General features: G+C 48.6%; 1 protein-coding gene across 7 annotated transcripts in view; it reads left to right on the plus strand.

Annotated features, from left to right (window-relative positions):
* The window catches only part of LOC137421238 (adenylate cyclase type 2), a 298,504-nt gene that overhangs the window by 134,388 nt on the left and 137,868 nt on the right, over positions 1–26,248 (plus strand). For all 7 annotated transcript variants that reach the window (XM_068107099.2, XM_078771680.1, XM_078771679.1 and 4 more), the window contains 3 exons: positions 2,600–2,767; positions 7,185–7,334; positions 24,705–24,859. In XM_068107099.2, the coding sequence (XP_067963200.2) occupies positions 2,600–2,767; positions 7,185–7,334; positions 24,705–24,859 (473 nt within the window). The remainder of the gene's footprint in view (positions 1–2,599; positions 2,768–7,184; positions 7,335–24,704; positions 24,860–26,248) is intronic.

Below are 26,248 nucleotides of genomic sequence, written 5' to 3' on the forward strand. Positions count from 1 at the left end.
GTAGAGCAGTAATTTGTGAAAGCCATACTGGCAGTCGGTGAGAAGTTCAATGCCCTCCAGATGGCTGAGAAGTTGTTCATTGATGAAGCATTCAAATATATCACTTATTACAGGAAGCAGGCTGATTGGCGATAGTTACTTGACTCAGAATTCTCACCGGCACCCTTGAATACAGGGACAAAAAAAAAACACCTTTAGAGGCCATTTTTCCCCGCAAGCGGGGGTTGGCCTTTTTCGGGAACTGTGGTTGTTGTTGTTTTTCGGTCCCCTTTTTGAAGCAATGTTGAAGTGAAGCAATGAAGCTTGAATACAGGGACAACAGAAGCTATATTCCAGGAGGAAGGAAGCACCGAAGCAGACGATTGGAAACGAATGGGAACATCTTGGGGAACTTTTCCAAAGACATTTTCTCTCTCATGCACAGATTTATCCCATCTTGTCTTCAGTTGTCATACCCTTCCTCCCATAGTACACTGTACACTGTCCAGGGTACACTGAATCTTGTGGTGAGGCAGTTTCCCTGAAACAACTTGCCTTCGCCTCAAGTAAGGCAGATCCAAATGAAGGCAATCTCAGTTCCTTTCACAAAGCTTGGAACAAGTGTGTGTCTACCCTCAGGAGAGCCAGGAAACACTATATCTCTACTCTCAAGACTGAACTCTCAAACCTTTGTCCCTCCTCCAAATCCTGGTGGCATCTGGTCAAATCTGTTTCTGGTGTTTATTCCCCTTTCATCCCCTCCCTTACCTCAAACGGCTACACAGCTGACTCCGCACGTGAAAAAGCTGAATGCCTCAACTCTGTGTTTGCATCAAAATATTGTGTCCCAAACCGATCTCTCTATGTACCCACCTTACCCAGTCGTACGCAGCTGCTCATGGACTCTGTGTCCTTCTCTCCCGACAAGGTGGAGAAGTTTCTGTCAATCCTCGACTCTGATTCTGCAATCGGATCACACGGAATCAGTCCACGTGCCCTAAAACCCTGCTCTGCTTCTCTATCACACCCTCTCTCTGTACTATTCACCACCTTATTTGCTCAAGGTCATCTGCCATCATCTTGGAAATCAGCCAACATTACCGCTTTACATTAAAAATGTGCAAAAACAGATCCTTGCGACTATAGACCAATCAGCCTGCTCCCAATTATCAGCAAGATCATGGATTCCATCATCGCTTCTGATATTAAAACCTTCCTCTTCTCCAATGGTTTGATCTCTGATCATCAATTTGGTTTCAGACCAGGTCACACGACTCTGGACATGCTGCTTCTGCTTTCTCAACAATGGATGGAGATCCTCAACGCCAAACAGGAAATCAGAGCTGTTCCCTTCGACATATCACGTACCTTTGAAACGGTCTGGCACCCCGCTCTGCTCACCAAACTCTCCACTTATGGTATCCATGGAAATCTCCACTCATGGCTCGTTCACTTCCTCTCCTCTCATAGTCAACATGTGGCTATCAATGGAATTATCTCCTCTCCTCTTCCTGTCCAGGCCAAAGTCCCTCAGGGCAATGTTCTGGGCCCTGTGCTTTTTTTATTTATATTAATGATCTTTCCGACTCTGTGAAAAATCCTCTATCTTTTTTCTGATGACTCCACTCTCTGCTGTACCACCTCTCATCCCTCAGATTGGCAGGCAGCAGCCTCTTCATGCTCTGCAGATGTTGATATAATCACTTGAAAAATCCTTTGCACTTCTGAGGTCCTTACCACATACAAAGCTTTTATCCACAGCTCAATGAAGTACTGCTCTCCCCTCTGGGCTGGTGCTCCTGCCTCACACATAGCTCGGCTTCACGCTGTAGCAATCAAAGCTTTTAGAATCATTGGAATCTCCCGTGATTAAGCTGATTCTGAGGGCCTTCCACTCTCTCATCGCAGGCAGGTTGGTGGATTTTGTCTTTTACCTACTCCTCTCCGGACGTGCACCCCCTTCTCTGTTTGTGCTCTGTCTTCCCCTCTCCCCAACAGCTCCCCCCCGCCCCCCCCCCCCCAATATTTCTGCAGGACGCACAAGGTCTGCCAGCAACCCTCTTCTGGTGAAATTTCCCAATCAAGAATCGCTGCTCACCTTCACTCTTTCCTTTAATTCCTCTTTTTTTCCCGCCTCTGAAACAAACTCCCTCACTCTCTTCAATCCCACTCTTCTCTCCCGGCCTTTAAAACAGCTGTTCACCACCATCTCTTATCTTCCCCCATCCAAAACCTTGATCTTTTCTACCCCCGTTAAAACACCCCAAATCCACCTCTTTCAATCTCTGACTTCATTCCTGAAATTCCGAGTAGTGTCCATTTGTTTTATATCATGTACCACAGCCCTCTCCCTTCCACAGATCTACCGATGTCCTTGTTCTCTGCTGTTGTTGTGCTTGTGTGCTTCCCTCTCTCTCTCTCTCTCTCCCCTCTTGTCTCCCGCTCCTTTTATTATATGTTTTATGTGTTATGTTTTTTTGTTGGTAGGAGAACCAGACAGAAGAACACTTTCTCCTTGATGTCATTTGGAGGTAGTATTGAAATCAAGTCGTTGGATGTGTCTCAATGAAGTACATCTCAGTTTTAGGTGAATTTTAACATCATTCCTTTTCCTTGGCAGGTTGCACTGGTATTGTTCACAGTGTTTGTAATGTATACAATGCTGCCATTGAGCGTGCAAGATTCCGCTGTGGCTGGAAGTTTCATTTCTATTTCCCACATCATCATTATAAGCTGCTACTTGGCCTCCCAGAATCTCCAGTTTCAACGCAAAGACGTTGCATTGCAGGTATTCCAGCAAACAAAATATGTCTTGCTTTTATTTTAAAGATATAATTTGCATAAATCCTTGAGTTATGATTTTAAAAAAGATGTCCTCTTAGGTGAAGCAGACAACAGCCCCTAATGTGTATGATAATTGTCTGGCGGGATGTGGACACTCCCAACTGGCAATGTTTATATCTTTGAGAAATCTCTGGTGTCATGCAGTGTCTTTAAGACATGCGAGATTGTCTGGGGAGATGTAGAGGAGATGTGGAGCCAGCTCTTGACGAATGGGTGACATGTTTGTTAATTTGAACAAGTGTGAACCTCTACCATCGGATGATCTGGAACAGACACTACCTGTTTGTTGGTTAGTAACGTAACAGGAGAATTTCATGATTTCAGACACTGCAATAGTCTATTGTGTGTGTGTGTGTGTGTGTGTGTGTGTGTGTGTGTGTGTGTGTGTGTGTGTGTGTGTGTGTGTGTGTGTGTGTGTGTGTGTGTGTGTGTGTGTGTGTGTGTGTGTGTGTGTCGTTATCTCCATATGTGGGTTAGAAAAGATAGAACAGAGTCCTCCCAGGTCTCAAAGTATCCACCTTAGTTTCAGTAAGAGAGCATGATTCATGGACCAATTTGTGAGGTTTTCCTGTTCTCAAAGTTTTGTTCCGAGGGCTCTTTTGAGGAACGTCACCAAGCCTCGAACAGCTTCCAAATGCAGTTATTTTGTCGTAATATTCCAAGTGATGGTTTTTAAGATCTCTGTATGATTTTTATTTATTTATATCATTACCGTTGCTCCAATAAATCACTGGTACAATTTTGGTGCTCTTCAGCTTCCTAGATCTTTTCACTTCATTTTAAAGATCTTGGTATTTCGTCATTTTTGAGATTTCTGCATTGTTTAGGCCAAAATCGCTGGGGGCTGACACCTCAATTAGCAATGCCTTTATTTATTTTTTGTACCTCAGTACTATATCCGGTCGCAATGCTTTGTTTTCTATGTTCACACTTGATGGGATCATTAGGTCGTACATGAGCATTACTTCCTTGTTTTCAGTGATTGCTTTTTGTTCATGTTTCCTTGAGTTTTCTGGAACTGAGATATTGAGACTTTTGCAGATGTGCCAGTGGATTACTCGACATACTTTGTTGTGCCTTTCGGTGTACAGCTGCTCTGACATGAGTTTTTTTTTTACATCCTGATAGGAGGTGACTTGTGCTTTCTGTTTCTACCTTGCAGAACCGACACTTGTCCAATTGACTCAGTCCCACCATTTTCTTGAAGCCATTGATGTGCTGATGTTGTCTTGGGAATTTATAAATGATTCATTCTCCGTCCCGGTTGATCTGACTTCTTCTTAGCCATTCCAAAAAGCCCAGTTTGTCTACTCCCAATCTGTCCAACTCTTTTTTTAATACCTTCCTGCTCTTTTATTGTTTTCCCAGTTGTCGGTATATATCTGTTCATATTTCATTTTCTATTTTTCTTTCTTCTTTTTTGCAATTGCTGGGGCTGTATTCGTTGACGTTTCAGTTTATTGTGTGACATCTTCCATTTGCACAACCTGGTGTTGGCTTAGCGGTTAGGGTGCCGGCTTGGGATCCAAGGGTCCTGGGTTCGAATCCCGGTCGATCGCTGAATTAACACCAGGGGGGTTGACTCAGCCTGTCATCCTTCCGAGGTCGGCAAATTGAGTACCAGCTTGCTGGGATGAATGATCCCGGTGTGTACCCCGGCTTAGAATAGGTACACCGTATCCCTGCGCATCGTAAGAGCGTGACCGAGGGTTGGCGTCAGGAAGGGCATCCGGCCATAAAAACATTGCCTCAAACAGGGAACGATGATTGTCATGGGGCCCACAAGGCTAACCCCCGCCCTAGCGGGGAAAATGGCCTTAAAACGATCATTCATTCATTTCATTCATCTTGCATTTGCACCTGTCTTTATAATTTTTTTGCAAGGTGGGTTAGGGATACCTTCTCTGGTTTGTTGTCTTCGGGTTCGCTTAAAAATTGGATTCGGTATAGTCTGTTGCACTTTTTACGTATGCAGCCAATCCTAGTTGTCATTCTGTACACTTGGTTCAGCTCCATCAGGACGCTACCTCCTTGTCTCTGCAGGTAATTCTCGGGATGCATTGATTTTTGTAAAACATGTTGTGTATGTTGAGGTGTTTTCTGCTGGTCATGCCACCCTCAACACAATATCACAGTGTGTGATGACCTGGAAGAGGGCCCTGTCCATGAGCAGTGGGTAGTCAATAACAGGGACTCTCCTTGCATTGGAGCGGTCCCAAAATTCACGAGGGTCATGATCATGTTTCACGCGACAATTGAGCTTTGCATACGGCGACGTCAATATCTTGATCTCTCTTTGCTTCACCCTCCGAAGAAGAGATGTGCCTCTCATCTCGACTCCCTCATCGCCATTTCCACAGCCCCATCACTCCCTGAGCTGCACTTTTTCCGCTGCGGCAACCAACTTGTGTCGAGCCCTCGCCTGTCCCCATTATTCATTATCTGCAAGTCTGATAAATTGACGACATGAGGGGGTTATGCTTTATTTATTTACTCATACATAATATTTGGGTTTTTTTTAGCCTTGCCTCACCCATTTGTTGTCATTGTGCGCTGTATCTGTCCGGGTTCCGTTGTCTTGTCTCTCTCCGTGTTGTATTTTATTATGATAAACCTTTTTATTATAAGAGACGTTTTCCCACCTTTTTTCTCCTACACGTTGTGCCGCCAAGTTCGGCCTCGGATTGGAGTGATTCTTGGGGTTTTGCAGTTGTTTTGAAATTGCCCAGAAATGGTGGTTGTAAAGTATTTGTACATTGTACAAGGATGTCATTCTTCCTTTTATCAGTTGCTCTGTATGAGCATCAGGTATCTGACCAACTTCGGAGTTGAGATCTGTTCCTTTAATGCAGTCGGACCCCACTATTCACGGGGGATACGTTCCTGGAAAATGCTGCAAATTGAAAAACTGTGAATGGCGAGGCATTGTTTCAATGGAAAAAGGGGGAATGGTTCCCGAATCGCGAAAATCCGCAAATATCGAGGAACGAACCGCAAAATCCGCAAATGGTGAGGCAAATCCCGTGAATGTCGATGATAATTTGCAAATGTCGATGAAAGTCCTGGAAATGGCGAGGCAAATCCCACGAAGGTCGACGATAATCCGCGAATGCATGTTGTCCATTGTTTCAATGGGGGATAGGGAGACAGCTAATTGCACTAATAGATACTGTGCAGTGTTTTCATTCTGTACAGTAACTTGCAGGGATGACGTGTCATGCTGCTGGTGGAATATCCCGCGAAGTTATTCACATTGTGAATGGCGGGATATCCTACGAAACATTGTTTACCTGTGAAGGGCGGTGGGATATCACATGAAGGTGTTCACAGTGTGAATGATAGGATATCCACGAAAGCCATGAAAATGCAAAGACAGCGCCGTGAATATATCAGCAGGTCATGCTTGTAAAATAAGTGTTTTTTTGCTTATGTCCAGCTTCTTTGTGCATGGCTGGTATGAAAGATGGATTTTATTAATGTGTCAAGCTAGCAGCTCGTGAAAAAAATTTTTTTTACTCCCCCGAAAAACCGCGAATTCACAGGACACGGTCGCGAATAGATAAAGAAAACTGCGAATTTGCGGGACACCTTTCTGCAAATATAGAAACAGGTCGCATTTTATCAAGCGTAAATGCACGGAACTCGCAGATAGCAGAACCGCGAATCGTGGGGTCCGACTGTACTGAAAGACACAGTGAACTCTTTTTAATTTTTGGCTTTTTCAGATGCTTTTCTCTGTGAGATGTTGCAGAGTACAGTGTTCCATCATCCAGTTTTGGATGGATGGAATACTGGATGGATTGTATACTTAATTGCAGTTTTGTACAATAGATGGAGCAACATACATTGTGTGAATGTTTTGTAACAGCCATTTTTAATGACCTACCCATTGAATATTACACCATCCTGTAGTACTTGCTGAAATGTATTGTGATATCATTAAGATATGAGAAGCAAGGAAAGTACTTGAAATGAAAATATTTAATGAAAGCTAAGCAATTATTATTTCAAACAAGATGCCCAAACTGAAGGCCTTGTGCAGTTATCTAAATATGAAGTTGCTATTTGGTGCTTAATGCTGCGTTGGCATGATGGGGTTTCCCGCATCCTATACATATTATTTATACCCCACTGTTAGGTTATCTTGTAAAGTGAATATGGTTATGAAGTTTTTTGCAAAACTGTACGTCATCCTCAAATCTCCATTTTTTTTTTAGTATTACAAAAATATCCTATTATTCACAATATAATCTTCTATGAGAATCACATGAAGCCATGAGTGTTGAACTAACATCCTTACTCCTCTTCATCCCTATGTATTTTGTCTGTTCTTCCTAACATGACCAACACCCACCGAACAGATTGTGGCCAATGGTGTGATCTTCCTGTGTGGAAACCTGGTCGGGGCTTATCACAAGCACTTCATAGAGCTAGCCCGAAAGCAAACCTTCCAGGACACCTGCAACTGTGTGCATTCACGCATGAAACTCGAATCTGAGAAACGGCAGCAGGTATGCAGAACAGGTTGTTCGGTATTCACCAATCCATGCTCTCCTGAAGTTAAATATAATCCTGCAGAAAACGGAATAATTAAATTTCTCTCCTTCCCTTTTTTTATTTTATTTTTATTTTTTGTATACAGAGTCAAGGCTCGTGTAAGAGCTAACACATTACACACAAAAACATGCACGGGCCCATAAAACATACAATACATAAAGGGAGGGGAAGACAAGAGAGGCAGAGAGAGGAAAGCATACAATCACAACAACAGTAGAGAACAGGGCCATCGGTATATCTGTGGAAGGGAGAGGGGTGATGGGAGAGGGAGGAGGGGGGATAAAGCAAATGAACACTTCTAGGAATTCTCTGTTATTGAAGTGAATAAATGGTCATGTCGATGATCTTAAACTCACTGTACGCAGTTTCAGTTGCTGCTGTCCATTGAACGGTGTAGGGAAGTTATTTGCCTTCAATTATACATTTTTGTGTTTTTTTTTTTTTAATGCACCCTATTTATATATTGCAAGTAGGATATTATGTCGTAAAAATGGGATCTGTAGAGTACAAATAGGATCTGTAAAGTACAAATAGGATCTGTAGAGTACAAATAGGATCTGTAAAGTACAAGTAGGATCTGTAGAGTGCAAGTAGGATCTGTAAAGTACAAGTAGGATCTGTAAAGTACAAATAGGATCTGTAAAGTACAAGTATGATCTGTAGAGTGCAAGTAGGATCTGTAGAGTGCAAGTAGGATCTGTAAAGTACAAGTAGGATCTGTAGAGTGCAAGTAGGATCTGTAGAGTGCAAGTAGGATCTGTAGAGTACAAGTAGGATCTGTAGAGTGCAAGTAGGATCTGTAGAGTGCAAGTAGGATCTGTAGAGTGCAAGTAGGATCTGTAGAGTGCAAGTAGGATCTGTAGAGTGCAAGTAGGATCTGTAGAGTGCAAGTAGGATCTGTAGAGTACAAGTAGGATCTGTAGAGTACAAGTAGGATCTGTAGAGTACAAGTAGGATCTGTAGAGTACAAGTAGGATCTGTAGAGTACAAGTAGGATCTGTAGAGTACAAGTAGGATCTGTAGAGTACAAGTAGGATCTGTAGAGTGCAAGTAGGATCTGTAGAGTGCAAGTAGGATCTGTAGAGTGCAAGTAGGATCTGTAGAGTGCAAGTAGGATCTGTAGAGTGCAAGTAGGATCTGCAGAGTGCAAGTAGGATCTGCAGAGTACAAGTAGGATCTGTAGAGTACAAGTAGGATCTGTAGAGTACAAGTAGGATCTGTAGAGTACAAGTAGGATCTGTAGAGTACAAGTAGGATCTGTAGAGTACAAGTAGGATCTGTAGAGTACAAGTAGGATCTGTAGAGTACAAGTAGGATCTGTAGAGTACAAGTAGGATCTGTAGAGTGCAAGTAGGATCTGTAGAGTGCAAGTAGGATCTGTAGAGTGCAAGTAGGATCTGCAGAGTGCAAGTAGGATCTGCAGAGTACAAGTAGGATCTGTAGAGTACAAGTAGGATCTGTAGAGTGCAAGTAGGATCTGCAGAGTGCAAGTAGGATCTGTAGAGTACAAGTAGGATCTGTAGAGTACAAGTAGGATCTGTAGAGTACAAGTAGGATCTGTAGAGTACAAGTAGGATCTGTAGAGTACAAGTAGGATCTGTAGAGTACAAGTAGGATCTGTAGAGTACAAGTAGGATCTGTAGAGTACAAGTAGGATCTGTAGAGTACAAGTAGGATCTGTAGAGTACAAGTAGGATCTGTAGAGTACAAGTAGGATCTGTAGAGTACAAGTAGGATCTGTAGAGTACAAGTAGGATCTGTAGAGTGCAAGTAGGATCTGTAGAGTGCAAGTAGGATCTGTAGAGTGCAAGTAGGATCTGTAGAGTGCAAGTAGGATCTGTAGAGTGCAAGTAGGATCTGTAGAGTACAAGTAGGATCTGTAGAGTATCTGGCAAAATGAACACATAACATCATAAACGAGTTACTGCCCCCATAGCTTTTTCGTTTTGAACAGGTCATAAGGCAATTTCATTTTGCCATCTAGCTCTTCCATGAGCCTCGACTTTGTATAAAAAGTGTCTTTGAATCAAAGAAAGCATTAAGCTTTGTCAAAACAATAGAAGGTTTTCTTTTCCAATTGAAGGGAAACAAATGATCAGATTCTTGGAAAGTTGTGGTTTGATAATACATTTCCTTGTATTAATTTTACAAAAAAACATATTCTTGCATCTGTCAAAGAAACAAATCCACATAGTTAATAATTGCCGAGCCCCATATGGCTGGGTTGTTTGAAGTCTAATCTTTTGCTTGAATCCCCTGCTTATACAATGTGATCACGTGACTTTTTCATCACATTTATTGTGGAGGAAATGTGCCTGTTTGACCTTTAAAAAAACAGTTAATCGTATAGCCAGACACTTGGACAGTTTGAACCTTTTCTCATTGAGAACAATTACTTGCATGGTGAATAAAACTGTTAAATAACACATATTGGAGAGATAGGCCAACACATTCATTACAAACATTACAATGGTAAGATTGACAACTTGAATTTATCCCCAAAGCAAGCACTTAATAAATAGCACTGCAAAGCGGGTGTAACCCCTCAGCCCATGTATGGTGAAAGGAAGCATTGATGATGATTTGTTATTTGAAGCGAAGTTGTATACCGAGTAGGATTTTGCAGTAAATAAATTTTAGCCCATGAACCCATGAACCCATTTCGCACCCATGAACCTTCCTCTCCTCAACCTCAACACACACTGCAAACATGGATTTAATCGAACAGGCCGTTCTGCTCGAAATTGACAGAAACCAATTTCAAGATGACTGCCGTGGCCGCCATATTGAAAATCGCAGCGTGCCCATTTTCGAAAGGAACCTTCCTCTACCCAACCCCAACACACATTGCAAAAATGGACTTAATCGGACAAGCCGTTCTGCTCGAAATTGACGGAAACCAATTTCAAGATTGCTGCCGTGGCGGCCATGTGGAAAATCGCAGCGCTCCGATTTTCGAAAGGAACCTTCCTCTACTCAACCCCAACACACACTGCAAAAATGGATTTAATCGGACAAGCCGTTCTCCTTGAAATTGACAGAAACCAAAAGTTGACGGACGCCCGGACGACGCCCGTGACAACAATACCCCTTTGCCAAATTTGGGCTGAGGGTTGAAAAGCAGTCACTGTGATCTCTCTTTTCTTTACGAAGTCAACTATTGAACACCTTGATTTCTTCCCTTCTCAAGCACAGTCTATTTTCAAACAAATTGCCTGTATAAACCACCGTTTAGAGGCCATTTTTCCCCGCAAAGCGGGGGTTGGCCTTTTCGGGGACCGTGGTAGTTGTTGTTTTTTTTTTTTTTTTGGTCCCCTTTTTGAAGCAATGTTTTACGGCCGGATGCCCTTCCTGACGCCAACCCTTTTTGCCGCCTTCAACGACAAACAGGGAATTACCAGTGAACTGGTACTCAACTGGTACAACTGCCTGTATAATATATATATATATATATATATATATATATATATATATATATGTATGTATGTTTCTTCTTCCGCAAAGAAACTTACCACTTGTTTGAAGGTTTCCCCGGAGTTTCTGCCGCAGTGCGGGATGCTGGACGGAATCGATCCCGCAGGTGACTTCGGACCATCTGCCTGTCCTGCCTTGCAGTGGTGACTCTTGGCCTCCCGGATCGAGGTCTGTCATCTGCAGAGTTGTGGAGGGTGTCTCTGTCCACCAGGGCCGATATCGTCTGGTGTGAACAGCCAAGGCGACGTGCCACCTCACGGTAGCTCAGTCCGCCTTGCAGCATGCCCAGGGCACGCTGCCGTTGATCCCATGACAATCGTGGCATGTTGATTGAAATGCCCATTTTGCACTGGCCTTTTTAAAGCCAATATCAAGACATCACGTGCAGCTCATTAAAATCATCCCGTACCCCTTGGCTAATCACTGACAGTCAAAACGGCTGTTCAACAGCTGTGCTATGAAGTGACCATTGAAGGTTCAAGTGACCATCCGTGACTGTTTTGTCTGACAGTGAGGACACTATTGTCCACAAATAAGTTCACACATTTACTACACGCAGTGTTATTGTTGATATTTGAAGGTTTCAAAGGTGGTAAGTTTCTTTTGCGTTTCAGTATATATATATATATATATAGGATCTGTAAATATATTTTATATATATATTTTATATATATATGTAAATATATATATATATATATATTTTTTGTTACGGACCGCGGATAAGATGTTTTGCCGAGCGGATGGCACCGCGGCCGAACAGTTACCCCGACTAACCCGATTCCTGGACGTTGGCCGAAATCGCGCCACAGGTATTCAATGGGGAAAAGACTAAAGCGAAGGATGTGAAGAAGAAGAAAGACAAAGGGTAAGGAATACAAATATAATTTATTTACTATATACAACCAAAAGTAACCAAGGAGAAGGAAAGATAATAAAATAATATACAGAAGAATCAGAGACACAGTGCAATTATTAACTTATACAAGCTTACTTATACCCAGGGACAAGACAAAAGACAGACTACGAACACACTTACACTGTGGATGATGATAGGAATGGCAGGAGGTGGATGGCTGGAGGGGGAGGAAGGGTCAGGTCCGTGCAACAGCAGGGCTGGAGGTCACAGCTCCGACTCCTCGCGTTTTTGGCGGGAAAACCTCGGTGGCGTCGACGCAAACTCTTGGTGTCCCTTTTTGTGTTCCTCCTCAACTCAACCCTCACAAGGCTTGCTGTCTTTCTTGGCTTCACTCCGCCTCACTCCTCTTTACTTCTCCCACTCTCTTTTGTAACCAACTCTCTTTCCGCCACCAACCACCAACCAACGTTCTGACGCGCCTTTTCTGAACCTCTCTCTTTCTTGACTTCTGTCGCAAAGGCCTCCGCGCGCGCTTTTATAACGCCTCGGGCGATCAAGCCGCCGGCCTTCAGGACACGCCCATCGGTGAGCTCACCTCGGCCCTGATTGGTCGCGAGGGCTCACCGACCCCGCCCTTAGGGGAGGCGTTGGCAAGGCCACGCCTTGTTCCCAGCGCTGGGCCGACTCCTCCCACCTTCGGCTCCGAGATTACCTCGTGGCTAATGGAGTCTTGGGATGAAGAAAACCGCCCAAATGCAGTTGGCAATGGAGTTGGCAAAAGGGGAATGCAGTTGGCAATTTACGAAAGGGGAATGTGAAGGGAATCTACTCTATTTCACTTGGTGCAATGGAGTATTTCAATTAATGGAAGACACAGCCTTACACTAATACACATAATAAAGATATAACTATTGAACAAGGGGGGAAATCTATGGTGTCCTTCGTGTATGCTTTATGGAATTAACTACGGGAACGCCCTTTGACCTTTATACATAACTGGAGCAAGGAGGGCGATATTTTACAACAATTTACTATACAAAAAAAAAAAAAACAATTAAAAAAAACACAATCCTCATATTCACAACACTGCACCCTCCTCCTCTTAGGCAAGTCCCGGGCCTCTTACCTTAACTTTTAGTGTGGCACGTAGGTGTAGTTCCCTCTACATTTAACCTGACCCTGAGTGCGACAGTTTTAAAACATAAATAAATATGTCCCACTGCTCCATTGCACCCTGCCTAACAGATTCACGCCCACAGCTAACCGAATTGCGGAATGGTCTTCAAACTATACATTGACGGTGGGGAGCATTATTTACAATGACTATACTTTATTTACAAAATGCAACCCAGGACCTGTGATTGTTCTTTTGGGGGGGAGAGACAGTCTGCTCTGCATCAATGCACCATGAAAGCACCCAAAAATGCACCAAAACACCCTCAAGCACCAATCGGTGCACAGTCATCTCAGTTCATAAAAATAAAACCAACAAACCCTTGGTGGTGTCTTGCTCTTCGGCTCCCTCTGCTGCTATTGCTATCTTCCTGGTGTTGTCATCTTCCTTTGCTGGCGGCCTATTTGTATTCCAATAAAATGCACCCAACGTGTCCATTTTTATTTTATTTATGGCCCACAGGGGGCCGACTAGTGTGGTTCACCTGTGGGGCATCGGTGCCCTGTGGCCAAGGTCCGCCAGCAAGATTTCGGGCCTTCATGGCCGGTTCCAGCAGAGGGGCCATGCCCCAACCCATGGGGTCCATAAGTGGTGCTGAGCCACAGACATGTGGTCCATAATGTGGTGCATCGATGCAGACAGCTGTGGTTGCGAGAGGTTCGGGCGCACCAATGGCCGACTCACGCACGCTCCCCTCGGCCCAGTGGCGCACAGGTCCTCATGTGGGAGACAAAAGGGGGAAAAGACAGATGAGCGAGGGGTAAGGTCACAAGGGTACACATCAATCAAGGCAATGCAAGGCGAAGTGCGTACGGAGAGCGAAGTGAGAAAGCTCATCCCTACCGTACGTCACCCCCCCTGTCACCTACTCTACCCTTGCCCTTACCCCATATTTACAAACTCTACACATTTACAAATTCGTCACTACTGTCACGTCTTCCCCATATTTCCCTGATACCAAATTCGTTTCCACAATCCCTCTAACCAAAATTTGCCATCACCCAATTCATCATCAATCCTCATAAGGAGGAAGAGATGGAACATCAGCACAATGTCACACCCACGTCATGATGCGTCTCACATTCCAAACATTTGCATCAAAATAATAAAAACATGGCATGGTGCGGAGTTACGTCACCTCAGGTGAGTGGATGTAGATGGTGCAAGGAGATTTTCATCCTAACTACTTTCTAAATGACATTAACACACTTTACACTACCCGGGGTCTTTCCCTGCCAATCCATTGGCCAACTTACACTATGGGTTCTAAAAACCAATTCCCATTGACCAAACTGTGGTGCTTCACAATTTGGGGTCTCACTCCCCCGATTCATCTCCCGGTGCCCTTGCACAATTTCCGGGCTGGGTCGTGTAGCTCTCCCAGCAGGTCTACCCACCTGCACACCTCCACCACTGTAGTTGCCTCCGAGCTTACCTAGCTCCTCACCCTAACCTATCTAACTGGGGAAGGCCCCTCCTGGCGCTGTCACCCTTCAGTGCCCTCTGGCACTGGGCTACCCGGGTCCGTCCTCCGGATCCTCGGGCCCCATCCACAACAACTACCGGCTCCCAGAGCCCACCTGCGGCCTCACCTGGCCGACATCCGAACAGTGGCGGAGTGTCAACCAACTACACACACTAACAGGCTACACGCCCAGCCATTTCCACAACACTAATGCACCCATCCAAATACCATTCTTCCACCACGCACCACAGATGTCAATATCCAACCACAATTTACCTGTACCCTCTACCTAACACTTACACTACCCTCCCTGGGTATTCGTGATGGGGTCCATCCTCCTTTCCCCCATCCACACCTTCGCACCATCCACTCCACTCCACAGTTTCCCCCATACTCACTCCACGACCATCCATTCCAATACTCCATATACTCCAGACCATTTATTCCATACTCCTGTTCTCCATTCACCTGTTGTTGCACACCTGTGCAATCGCACCTGGTGCCACCTGCACCTCCTTCCTTCCTGGACCATTTGGTCAGCACAACTCACATCACTATCACTCACTCATACACTGCTCCATACACCTGTCCAGTTGCACACCTGTGCAATCACACCTTTTAACCATACACACGGCATCATCTAATCTACCTGTTGCCCTGCTAACTTAGTGCTCCCCGTCTTCCCTTTAAACTAAGCACATACCACGTCGTCATCATCCACTCTAATCTACCTGCGTCCCCACTACAGGTATCATTGTCACTACCTAACCTTAACGTTACCTAAGGTCATATTCTCTAGATCCCTATCATTATATCCTAACCCTCCCGGGCTAGTTTTCACTGCCATAAACCCCATAAATCTAGTGCTCCTTTGCCCCCGCTGTGAGAGATGGCAGAGTTGCCATCCCATCACATCGGGTATCTCCCACTATAAATTTTGCTCGTCCAAATTCAACAAATCAAAAATTTGCCAATCATCTGCCAATCATTCTACCAATCATCAAATTTTGCTTTGCAATTTCGGGTCCAAACCACTATCCTCGTCATCAGTCTTCTCACTAGTGCCTCTCGGTGCGCCATTACTTCATTAAACTCGGCTTCGCAAAGCCGAGCAATGAACGCGGGTGGTTTGGTCGCCTGCAGTTGGATCCGTCCGGCATTCACGACTGGAGAGGAGGCATGCTCGGGCCGAGGTTCCACGTATCATCGCGGCTCGGTACCTTGCGGTCCCGGGCCCGATGACTGAGGCTCGCCCGGTCGGAACCCCGTCCCTGCGAGGGGGCACCGTTCCGCTTCCTCCCACTCGCCCTTGAACCGGACCGGTCGCCTCGCCCGACAAGGCCCGGACTCGACCGTGCGGGGCGGGGCTAGGCCCGAATCGGCAACGACGCTTCGAAGAGAAGTGACACAGTATCGATCCGCGCCGGGCCTGGCATCCAACAAAGCGCACCGCGCCCCGAGTGCTCGCATCGGCTATCCGTCGCCCTAAACGCTAACCCGGTCAACGTCGATGCTTTACTTGCAGGCTCACACTACGCGACCCTTTTGACACTCACAAAACCTGGCGTTCCAACGCCTCCAGTGCATCCCACACACTCCGTCCATTCCACCGACACACTCCCTGTTACACACCACACCTCTCGCGCACACTCTTGCGCACACTCGCCGTTCGCACACCTCGGTCCACACCTCTCCTCCGTTACGTCCTCCGTAACACTCACCATGGGCGTGCACTCTTGCATCCACCCACTACCGCGCTCCGATGTGCTCCCTCGCACTCGTGCTACCACCAACTCAGGTGTGCTTACTCGCACACGTTCCACCACCACCTTACTCTCCGTGTCACACTCCCCCTCGCACGTACACTCCGTATTGCTCTCACTCCCTGTGTCACACTCCGTACACCCCGACGTGCATTCTCGCTCGCACTCGGTATCACACTCGTGCTTCGTAACACGCTCACCCCTTGATGCACGCTTTTTTTTTACACGCGACCCTTCACCAACGCCCGGGTGCTTCCTCGATCCCAATTGCGCGACAATTCTCTTGTCGTCAAACATCCTCCTGCAAAATCTCCCCGCACAATACACAGCACGACTCACCTGGGGGATTCCCTTCTCCACGCGCACCTGCAAATCTTTATAAGGATTAAGCACAGCATCGTGATGTGAGCAGGGACTTTGAGCATAATCCATTTCTCCCTGCAATTCCCGGGCTACCTCCGTCGTCTCTTCCATTTTAATTCCCAGCACTTCTTTTTCTTTATTCACCTCAACGACCGCTGGCTTTAATAAAATTCCCTCTCCTACCTCAGCGGTCGCCGGCTGCCCCATACCCCGGGTCGCGATTTCTACCCCGGTCCAGTTACCCGTGCTTTTCTCCACTTCGCTCAACCAGCGCTTCTCGACCCGCGTTACCTCGTCGTGCACCCTTGGGACCTGCTCGCCCAACCTGCGGTTAACCCCCTTCTCAGCCTCCCTTACCTCGTATGCGGCTCTGTCCCTCGCCATTCCCTCAGTTATTTCTTCAATTTTATTACTCAATCGCTCACTATTAGCCCTCGCTTCGTCCCTCATTCTGTTTTCCATTTTTAGCATGAGGGCCTCCATTTGTAGCAAAAGGTTTGAATCCACCAATGCTGCTACGGTCACGGGCGCCGCTAAATTTGGTGCCGCTGCACCCACGTGCGTGAGGACGCCATTTTGCGCGCCTGAAACCCCCTCAACCCCATTGCCATTGTTCTCCTCCTCCCTTTCCTCCACATACATTTCCCCGAGGTCCTGGGTCGATTCTACCCCGTCTATCTCTCCCACCGGCATCCCGTCGCCTTGACCAGCCATGGCGCGACTTCCAAAATTCAGGTTTTTCTTAAAACAAAACAAATTTCAGCAGCTCGTAATTTTGAGCGCGTTAAGCGCGCTTCGGGTCAGATCCCGCTCCCGACACCAATTGTTACGGCCAATAGTACAATTGGTGTTCAAAATTTGGGCTAAATAAATTTAGTCCCAGGTTCAAATCCCAACTCCTGACTACCAATTGTTACGGACCGCGGATAAGATGTTGGTTTGCCGAGCGGATGGCCCCGCGGCCAAACAGTTACCCCGACTAACCCGATTCCCGAACGTTGGCCGGATCGCGCCACAGGTATTCAATAGGGAAAAGACAAAGGCGACACGGATGTGAAAAAGAAGAAGAAGACAAAAAGGTTGGAAATACCACTAAATTTATTCCTCCTATTTACACGCTCAAAGTAACCAAGGAGAAGGAAAGATAATAAAATAATATACAGAAGACTCAGAGACACAGTGCAATTATTAGCTTACCTACAGTCTTAATTAAACCCAGGACAGAACAAACAAAAGACAGACTCACGCGGGGAATGATGATAGGAATGGCAGGAGGTGGATGGCTGGAGGGGGAGGAAGGGTCAGGTCCCTGCAAACGGCAGGGCTGGAGGTGACAGCTCCGACTCCTCGCGTTCTTGGTGGGAAAACCTCGGTGGCGTCGACGCAACTGTTGGTGTCCCTTTTTGTGCTCCTCCTCAACTCAACCCTCACAAGGCTTGCTGTCTTTCTTGGCTTCACTCTGCCTCACTCCGCCTCACTTCTCTTTACTTCTCCCACTCTCTTTTGTAACCAACTCTCTTTCCGCCACCAACCACCAACCAACGTTCTGACGCGCCTTTCTTTGCACGTCTCTCGCTTGGTCCAACCACACACTCGGTTCTTGCGCGCGCGCTTTTATAGCGCCTCAGGCGATCAAGCCGCCGGCCTTCAGGACACGCCCCTCGGTGAGCTCGCTTCGGCCCTGATTGGTGGGCACAGGCCCTCTGACTCCACCCTTGATGACGATGGGCGGGCACCCCCTTCTTCCCCGAGCTGAGCACATGTTTAATGGCGGCTATTGTAGTTGGCAGTAGAAGTTTTGGGAGTGGGAATGGGGAATGAAAGGGAATCTATCTTATTTCACTTGGTGCAATGGAGTGTCATCTTAATGGAAGACAAAGCCTTACCCTAATACACATAATAGGGAAATAAGCTACTGAACAGGGATATTATGGTGTCCTTCATGTATGCTTTATGGAACTAACTACGGGAATGCCCTTTGACCTTTATACAACACTGGAGTAAGGAGGGCGATATTTTACAACAATTTACACAACAACAAAAAAAACAAACCATTCTCATATCCACAACAATATATATATATATAGATATATATATATATATATATATATATATATATATATATATATATATATATATATATATATATATATATATATATATATATATATATATATAATATTGTGGCGGGCACAAGGGGCAATAATTCCGCGCACCAGTGGGTGGTGCGAGCGTCCAGGCGGGGAACGAAAGCACATGCCCCGCCTTTCGACCGATCGGCCACGCCCGGGGGCTAGGCGTGGCCTCGGGACATATATGCGGGCTCTAAGCTCGAGCCCGCCCAGTGCTGAAGTACGAGCTTTGAATAAAGACGTTTTGTTATACCAACGCGTTGTGGCCTACCTCTCTGGCAATCGAGTCGTGTGTGCGCAGCACCACACTGGTGACCCCGATTGGTTCAGCCGTTGCTGACCACCGAACGCGCCATGGCCACCAACGCCGTCGCAGTTAAACTCCCGGAGTTTTGGGAAGCGCAAGCCGACGTTTGGTTCGTGCAGGCCGAAGCTCAATTCCAGCTCCGAGGCACAACGGCGGACGAGACCCGGTACTACCACGTGGTCGCCGCCCTCGGGCCCGGCACTGCCGCCCGAGTCGTGTCCATCCTTCGGCGCCCGCCGGGCGACAACAAGTACGAGGCGCTCAAACGTCTCCTGTTCGCCACGTTCGGGCTCACGGAGATCGAACAGGCCGACCGCCTCCTGGACCTTCCCGAACTCGGCGACACACGACCATCCGTCCGGATGGATTTTATGCTGTCACTGCTTGGTGACCAACCCCCGGATTTCTTATTCCGGGCGCTTTTCCTACGCCAGCTACCTGCACAGGTACGCCTCGCGCTGACCGGTTCGAAAATAAAGGAACCCAGCGCCCTGGCCGTAGAGGCCGACAAGTTTTTCGCGGCCTGCGACACGCGGTCGGTTTACGTGCTGCCGTAGTGGATCCCGGGGCAGAGACTACAGCGCCCCCGGCTTCCCTCGTGGCCGCTGCTGCGCCCCGCCCACTACCGCCGACGCCAACACCACGGCCGCTGCGGCCGCCGCCGCCGCAAACCTGGTGCTACTACCACGCCAGGTTCGGCCGCAAGGCTAAAACGTGTCGCCCGCCGTGCTCTTTTGACAGGTCGGGAAACGACCGGGCCGGCGCTCATTAGCGGCCCTGGGCGTCGGCCATTCCGGCAGCCTCCTGTTCATCACGGACACCTTGTCCGGGCACCGTTTTCTTTGCGACACAGGAGCGCAGGTAAGCGTCCTCCCTGCCTCCACATCCGACAAGCAAACCGCGGGCCGGGGCCCCGCTTTGCTTGCCGCCAACGGTACACCCATCCGCACATTCGGGAAGCGTTGCCTCTCACTGCGGTTCGGAGGGCAGCGCTTTCAATGGTCGTTCGTGACCGCCAGCGTGCCAATGGCACTGCTCGGTGCGGACTTCCTATGTGCGAATGGGCTGTTGGTCGACGTGAAGCGCAGACGGCTCGTCCAGGCCGAAACCTTCAGCTCGCTCGCTTGTTCACTGAGCGGCTCGTTGAGCGGCTCACCGAACGGCTTGCCAAGCGGCTTGCTGGAAGGTTCCGTCCCGGCGAGTTTAGTTTGCACGCTTCCGGCAGCGGACGACTTTACCCGCCTCCTCGCCAGTTTCCCGGCCCTCACGCGGCCCACCTTCTCAGCGGTGGCCGCTAAACACGGGGTGGAGCACCATATACCCACGGTCGGGCCGCCGGTCTATGCCCGGGCACGCCGACTCGAACCCACGAAGCTCGCCGTGGCAAAAGCGGAGTTCGCCACGCTGGAGCGGCTGGGGATCGTACGGCGCTCCAACAGCGCTTGGGCTTCTCCTCTGCATATTGTGCCGAAGCCCGGCAGAGGATGGCGGCCGTGCGGGGACTACCGCCGGCTCAATGATGCCACCACCCCCGACCGCTACCCAGTCCCGCATATCCAGGACTTTTCCGCCCGGTTGGCAAACACGACCGTGTTTTCCAAGGTGGACCTCATCCGGGGCTACCACCAGGTCCCCGTCCAACCGGACGATGTCCCGAAGACGGCCGTCATCACCCCTTTCGGCCTCTTCGAGTTCCTGAGAATGCCTTTCGGGTTGAAGAATGCGGCCCAGGCGTTCCAACGGCCTCTGGACAGCGTCTTGCGCGACTTACCTTTCCTCTTTGTCTACCTGGACGACATCCTAGTCGCGAGCGCGTCCCGGGAGGAGCACCTGCTCCACCTCCGCACGCTTTTCGAATGCCTGGGCCAGCATGGCCTAATCATCAACCCCGCCAAATGCCGTTTCGGCGTCGCCACCATCGACTTCTTGGGGCACCGCATCACCAGGCACGGGGCCGTCCCTTTACCGGCCAAGGTGGAGGCGGTCAGGGATTTCCCGCGGCCCCGCATGATCAAGGGGCTCCAGGAGTTCCTGGGCATGGTAAATTTTTACCACCGCTTCGTGCCCCACGTCGCCCAGCTCCTCCACCCCTTGCACGAGGCCCTCCGGGGCAAGCCGGGCAAAGGTGACATCGCCTGGTCGGAGCCGATGGCCGCGGCGTTTGCGGGCGCAAAGCTGGCCCTGGCCGACGCCACCATGCTGGCGCACCCGGCGCCCGATGCACCGATCGCCCTCACCACCGACGCGTTGGACTACGCGGTGGGCGCGGTGCACGAGCAGTGGGTGCGTGGTGCTTGGCAACTGCTGGCGTTTTTTAGCCGGCAGCTTCGCCCGCACGAACGCCGCTATAGCACCTTCGACCGCGAGCTGCTCGGGCTCCACCTGGCAGTCCGACACTTCCGCCATCTGCTGGAGGGCTGCCCGTTTACGGCCTTTCGTCGACCACAAGCCCCTTGTGTTCGCGATGGCCAAGGTCGCCGAGCCATGGTCGGCACGGCAGCAGCGTCACCTCTCTGCCGTGTCCGAGTACACGATGGACATCCGTCACGTGGGGTGTAAAGACAACCCGATGGCGGATTGCCTTTCCCGGTCCGTCATGCACGCGGTCCACCTCGGGGTCGACTATACCCGGATGGCGGAGGACCAGACTGCCGACCCCAGCGTCCAGGCCTTGCGGACCGCCGTCACGGACCTCCGCGTCACCGAGGTGCCGTTCGACGCCGCGGGCGCGGCCCTCCTATGCGACGTCTCCCTCGGCCGGCCTCGCCCCATCGTGCCCGCTGGCTGGCGGCGCCCAGTGTTCGACGCCATCCACGGCCTGTCCCACCCGGGCACGAAGGCATCCCAGAAGCTCGTCGCGTCGAAGTTCGTCTGGCATGGCCTCCGGAAGGACGTCCGCGACTGGGCCAGGACGTGCCTCGCGTGCCAGCGCGCAAAGGTCCACCGCCACACCCAGGCCCCGTTGGCCCCGTTTGCGGTGCCCGAGCGTCGGTTCGGCCATGTGCATGTCGACTTGGTGGGACCTCTGCCCCCCTCGCGGGTGTTCACCCACCTCCTCACCATGGTGGACCGCACCACATGGTGGCCGGAGGCTGTCCCATTGGCGGCGACGTCTGCGGCCGATGTGGCGCAAGCCTTCATCGCCACTTGGGTTGCCCGGTTCGGTGCCCCCTCGGACATCTCGTCCGACCGCGGCCCCCAGTTCACCTCGGAGCTCTGGGCCGCGGTGGCGCAAGGGCTCGGGGTGAAACTACACCGTACCATGGCCTACCACCCCCAGGCCAATGGCCTGTGCGAGCGCTTTCATCGCTCAATGAAGGCCGTGCTCCGGGCCAGCCTCCGCGACGGCGGCTGTGTCGACAGACTCCCCTGGGTCCTGCTGGGCCTCAGGATGGCGCCCAAGGACGACCTGCGCGCGTCCTCGGCGGAGCTGGTCTTCAGGCAACCACTGCGGGTACCGGGTGAATTTATCCCCGACGCCACGGCTCCTTGGTCCGCGGCGCAACAGTGCTCCGCCCTTCAGGAGACCGCCCGGAGGTTCGCCCCAGTGCCGACGGCACACCACGGTTGCCCGCCTTCCCACGTCGCCCCGGAGCTTCGCACGGCGAAGTACGGCTTCGTCCGGCACGACGCCCACCGGGCACCGCTACGGCCCCCGTACGACGGGCCCTTCCACGTGCTGGAGACCGGGGACAAATATTTCACCATCGACATCGGCGGTGCCCCGGATCGCATCTCCGTGGACCACCTCAAGCCGGCCCACCTCGATCCGGACCACCCCCCGCAAGCAGCTCTGCCTTCGCGTCGAGGCCGCCCCCCGGCGGTCGGACCCCCGGCGCCCCGCCGTCCCGCCACCCCCCAGCCCGGCACCCATTGCCAGGGGGCGTTTCGGCCGGGTCATCCGGCTTCCCCGCAAACTCACCCTTCAGGTGCGCGGGAATTCTGGGGGGGGCGCGTGTGGCGGGCACAAGGGGCAATAATTCCACGCACCAGTGGGTGGCGCGAGCGTCCAGGCGGGGAACGAAAGCACATGCCCCGCCTTTCGACCGATCGGCCACGCCCGGGGACTAGGCGTGGCCTCGGGACATATATGCGGGCTCTAAGCTTGAGCCCGCCCAGTGCTGAAGTACGAGCTTTGAATAAAGACGTTTTGTTATACCAACGCGTTGTGGCCTACCTCTCTGGCAATCGAGTCGTGTGTGCGCAGCACCACAATATAATATATAATCGGAAGAACTTAAATAGGTAGTGGACGTCGCTTCAAGATGGTCTGTCTTTAATTTTCAGACAAACTTTCGACCAACAGCTCTTCTTTTTAGTCCTCGTCGAGTTCAACAAAAGTGACTTTCTTGTACATACACTAGTATAAAGCCCGTCAAAAATGACGGGTTGAAACAGTTTATTTGACAGTGCAGCCGCATGAGCATGCCAAAGTCTGAAGCCTGGGCCTAGTGTCAGGTGTGTTTATATCTTCTTTATTTATTAGACATCCTACAGACGTAAATGAACACTCGTTTTACTCTTCGCGTGTTACACATCACATGCAATGAATTTCACTTCCCTGCGCCTTGTATTTATTGTGATAAAAAAAAAATGCTTCTGTACACAGACCTTGAGGCTCGGCTTGCAAGCCACCGTCTACATGTCCAATAGAAGACATAATTCCTCTTCTTTTGGGTCTTTGGGGTCTTCGGGGTCTTTAGGGTCCTCTTGGTCATTTGGGTCTTTAAGGGTCTTGGGGTCTTTTCAGTCTTTTGGGTCGGGGTCTTCATGGGTCTTTCAGGGATTTTGGGTCTTCAGGGTATTTTAGGTTTTTGTGATCTTTTGCGTCTTTAAAGATCTTGGGGTATTTTGGGTACAATATATAATTGTCAAAACAGTTGCCCCCATTCTTTGCACGTGCCTCTGCCTCTGCCTAATCTTCGAGGCCTAGTTATGGTCCTGGCAACTTTAGTTCAGCTGGCTTTTCCTCCAACATGACCCTGCAGTGATGTCTGTTTTTTTAATGGCCTGATTGCTACTTGGCTAGTTTTAAATCCTGCCTTGTTTTGGTTTCTGGCAACATACAATTAATGTGAAATAAAACAGTCTATTTCCTGTCTGTACACCTTGCACTTTCAGCTGATTTTATCTTGCATTTGTAAGATGGCTGGAGCACGTTTCTAAGCACCACCAACAACAACAACTACTACTGATATTTTAATGCCCCCAATTATTCCCATATTCTTGTGGGGTCAACTGGGGAATGTTTTTGGCCCAAGTCTTTCACAAAATGGATGGTCGGGCCAAACATTTGACTGAAGGTGGTCGGAATTTGTAATTTGTTCATTGTCCCAGTCGTAACTCGTCTACTCTTCTCATCCGAAAATACCATGCGATCTTATAACATCCACCAACGACCAGTGTTGGCAGACGGAAGCTCACGTTTAACGTCCTCCTGATGGATAGCATGCACATTGATGCAACGTCCGGCATGTGAAACACCAGGATGGCAGTTTATAGCTGAGTCAACATTCAAAACCAGGTCCGGAATTAACCAAAACCGGAGTTGTCTTTGGAGAGATATTAATCTTCATCCACCCGCTTATGACAATCATGCTCTGTGTAGTTTGTACTGCAGTGAATGCTAAACCACATTGTAATATTGTTGACACATTTTCGTTGTGTTGTTCCTGACAATCTAAATCTTCCTTTATTTCTAGATAATGTTTTGGGTAAGTTTTGGATAATCTTTATTTCTAGATAACCCACTGTCCATTTAACTATACATTACTTGTATTTCCTCTCCAGGAAAGGTTGTTGCTTTCTGTACTTCCTGCTCACATTGCCATGGAGATGAAGGCAGAAATTATTCAACGTCTCCAAGGACCTTTTTGTAGATGTCGCTTGCCTGACAACTCAAACAACTTCCACAACCTGTATGTGCGGAGACACAAATGTGTAAGGTGAGGCAGACCTCTCATAACGAAGAATTCAATGATTGTAAAAGTCAGGTGAGAGAAGATGTTTCCCAGAAATGAGCTGATGATGCTTCTCTCTCCCACCAGCCTTTTGTATTGCAGGCTATGCACACTGTGTATTTTTTTAATATCATGTTATTTCTAAATATGCACTACAGGTTGGTTATTTTACAATCTACTAAAAACAGTGTATTTAATAAGCAAGGACCTGTGTAAATTCCATGTGATGTAAAACATGACTTGAAGTGCTCACCCCTTCCCCGAAGCCTCATTAATCCCCCTGTGCCAACTCTGTCCCCTCTCTGTCCTCAACTCCCCCATCCCCGTACCCCATCCCGTCCCGACTTAAACTCCAAAGCCTGGTTGAAAAAAGCATCCTTAAGGAAATATTTGAGGATTTACTTAAATATTTCCTTAAATTTCCCCTGAAGAGCACCCTTAATTTGAGGATGGTTGCATATACGAATATTCCTTAAGTTTTTCCTTAAAACCTCCGTTAAACTCAAGGGAGCAATTTGGTGGCACAGTGACCAGGATAACATTTTCACTCTTTCATGGCATCCAGAATATTTTGCTTGTTGTTTCACATTCATAATTTCACACTTTCACCATTCTCCGAAAGTTTCCAAACATTCACTGCACACATTTACACATTTACAATGAAATGCTCAATGACAATCAAATGAATTTTATACAAGAATTTTAATCCCGCCTTCATCCAGAAGCACGTGTTTCCCATGCAACATATAACGAGCATCATTTAATATCACGTGTTCATTACGTGGTCTTGCTTTCAGATGTCTCTTCCTATCTCCAATCTGATTGGTTGCCGAACATAACAATGGCTCCTAAGGATTTCCTTAACCTTAAGGAAAGCCTTACTTGAGGATTTCCTAAGGGAATTTTATGCAACCGGGCCTAAGTCCTCAACCCTCTTGCCAAAGCTTCAACCCCCTCTCCACCCCAACTCTCTCCTCCACTTTTGTCAACTCCACCCAAACCCCAATCCATGATCACCCCCCTCCCCCCACCAACGCCAAGTCCACAAGCCCCTCCCACCCAACCCCAAGTCATCATCCACCCACCCCCACCCAATATTAATTCTTTATACCTTGTATTATCAAAAATGCATTACCTCCATAATTATTTTCTTTCCTCTGCATGTGTTGTAATCAAAACGTACCTTTTTTCACGATAAACGACGCATTGTTTCCGTCTGCAAATGTACACAAAAACCCTCTCGTTCTTTGGGCAGTGTATAGACAACAGACGACTCCTGAAAACAAAATAAAACACCGGGGTTTAAAACTGGGTTTTTTAAACCACCGGTATAATATACATACATGTGTGCATATATAATACATTGTGGTTATA

The sequence above is a fragment of the Myxine glutinosa genome, chromosome 2 (assembly GCF_964187855.1).
Source record: "Myxine glutinosa chromosome 2, kmMyxGlut1.1, whole genome shotgun sequence".
Classification (NCBI taxonomy): Eukaryota; Metazoa; Chordata; class Myxini; order Myxiniformes; family Myxinidae; genus Myxine; species Myxine glutinosa.